Source organism: Suricata suricatta, chromosome 12 (genome assembly GCF_006229205.1).
Source record: "Suricata suricatta isolate VVHF042 chromosome 12, meerkat_22Aug2017_6uvM2_HiC, whole genome shotgun sequence".
Lineage (NCBI taxonomy): Eukaryota > Metazoa > Chordata > Mammalia > Carnivora > Herpestidae > Suricata > Suricata suricatta.
The window spans coordinates 439499-441676 of NC_043711.1; the positions used below are offsets into that span (position 1 = coordinate 439499).

Below are 2178 nucleotides of genomic sequence, written 5' to 3' on the forward strand. Positions count from 1 at the left end.
CCCCCCCCGCCCCCCCACACCCACCTTCTAACCAGGACTGGACCTGCAGGGACCCGGTGTGGTCTCCATTCAGTGACTTTAGTTCCTGCAGGGAAGTGTGGCCCCAAGCCAAAGGGGCCAGAGAGGACGAGGAGACAGAGTTAAGGAGAAGAGAATGGGGGGGGGGGTTCAGGATGCCATGGCCTCAAAACCCTCGCCCTGAGCTAAGCCCGGCTCACCCTGTCCCTGTCCCCAGTACGGATAATCTCCCAGAGTAGCCCTTTCACACAAGAGAGCCCCCAGGCCACATTCATCCCTGAGACAGGAGTGTGGGGCGGTGACAGGTGGCCCCCCCCACCCCTGGGGCCCTTCGCCCTGCACTTTCTACCGAAGACTTCCAGCCTCCGCCTGCCAGGAAGGCCGGCGCACACCGCACAGCAGAGACAGGGCCGCGGTGCCCGGTTGGTGCCGCTCAGCACCCCCGCCCGCGCCCACACCTGAGTACACGGCCTCTCCGGGCCGGGCCTGGCCTGCCAGCCGCCACCTCACTGCAGGAAACGCACAAAGGACCCGAATCAGTTATGGGAAAATAAAAAGGGTATTACTTTTTTCTTTTTTTTTTTTTTTTTTTTGCATTTTCAAGCCCAGTTTCCCTGAATGAACACAAATATATAGATATATATATCCTTTTCCTAAGGTTTGAGTCCTCCCCCAAGAATAAAATAGATTATTTACAAAACAAAAACCCCAAAACCTCTTAAAAACCCTATAGAGTTTGAGTATCACTGTTTCTTTAAAAAAAAAAAAGTTCTCTAAAAGCAAGGAGAAAAAAATTCTACTGCTCGTGGCTCAGGGGTTTCATTCAACACAAGGAGCTGGGTGTGGTGTGTGATGAATGGGAGAAAAAAAGGAAGGGAAAAAACAGACAAAAATGAAAACACACAGTGCAGAGATGTATGAGGTAAACAGGATCGGCCTCCCACGGCCACTGGTCCCAGCAGACCCCAGACCCCGGGCAGCTGGTCCAGCAGGGCTGTGGGACCCCGGAACAAATGCCTCTCCTTTCTGACTTCCGTCGCTGTTCTCACGATCATGTCTCTGAATGTCCGAAACCTGAGTAATTCAAGTGTTCCTTGGTTTTCCCCTGTTTTATTAAATTTTCTTTATATATATATGTATATATATTTTTCTTCTCTTTTTGGCTTTAGCTGTGGCTCCTTTGTGGACGCCTCCCCTCCCCACCCGTATCTTCCGTCGTCCGGCCCCTGCCTGGCCCACCTCGACCCCCTCGCCCAGGCGGGGGTGGGGGGTGGCAGGTGGGGGGTGGCGCGGTTAAGGCAATGAATTATTTGAGGTAGAAGACGTGGCGGGTGTGGACAAGCCCGCCGGGCCGGCCTGGCCGCTGCCGCTGGTCCCGCTGCTCCCTCCCCGGCCGCCGCCGCCTTTGCTGGGAGCTGGGGGCGGTGCGGGCGCCGGCGGCTGGGCAAACAGCACTCCTAATGCGAGGACAGGGGGAGAAACAGGTCAGGGGGTCAGAGAGCCCTGAGCAGTGACCCCCAGCAAAGTCGCCCACGGACCTGAGGGGACACGGGGGTCCGTAGCGCAGAAGGCTGTGTGGACGACCCCACTGCGGTCTCATAAGGAGACTGCCTGCGTGGCTGGGCTCCCGCCGGCTGGCAGGGGGTGGAGGGGGGGCAACCCGGGGCCCTGAGTTACCGGGGAGACGGGCCAAGGGCACGGGGCCCCGCGGGTCCTACCTGTGTACATGACCCCGTTAATCTCCACCGACATGCTAATACTGTTGCTGCCATTGGGGCTGGTCAAGTTCGTGGCCGAGTCCTGGCGGCTCTCACAGGCTGCGGGGGGGAGAAAAGCTCTCTGTGGCCATAAACGCGTCGGTGCGGGCCCTGCTTCTGCCACCCCAGCGGGCTGCGGGCTGCGGGCACAGGCACGCACGGCAGGTGCTCGGCAAGTACTGACTGAGGAAGACCGACGGCCCTGAGGTCGGCTTTTCCCATGACGAGTCTGAAGCCTGAATCAGCTCGTTCGTCTTAAAGGCGGGCCGCAGAGCCATCCGGACCCGACGCTCCGCCCCCGCTGGCCGGACCCACGAGTGGCTTCAGGGCGCCACTGTCACAGGCCCCATCCGGCGAGCGGCGGGAGCGGGGGGGGGGGGGGGGGGGGGGGGGGGGGGGGGGG

General features: G+C 59.7%; 1 protein-coding gene and 1 long non-coding RNA gene across 2 annotated transcripts in view; both read right to left on the bottom strand.

Moving 5' to 3' along the window:
• Window positions 1-293, bottom strand: part of ARID3A (AT-rich interaction domain 3A) — a 5095-nt gene extending 4802 nt beyond the window's left edge. The window contains exons 1-2 of the mRNA XM_029916336.1: window positions 219-293; window positions 25-85 (exon numbers count right to left, since the gene is read on the bottom strand). Of these exons, the coding sequence (XP_029772196.1) occupies window positions 25-85; window positions 219-293 (136 nt within the window). The remainder of the gene's footprint in view (window positions 1-24; window positions 86-218) is intronic.
• Window positions 294-591: 298 nt separating this feature from the next.
• LOC115275521 lies at window positions 592-2117 on the bottom strand. Its single transcript, XR_003901600.1, has 2 exons — window positions 1737-2117; window positions 592-1475 (listed from the first exon to the last, which is right to left on the bottom strand). It is a non-coding gene; the product is annotated as an uncharacterized LOC115275521 (long non-coding RNA).
• Window positions 2118-2178: the final 61 nt, after the last annotated feature.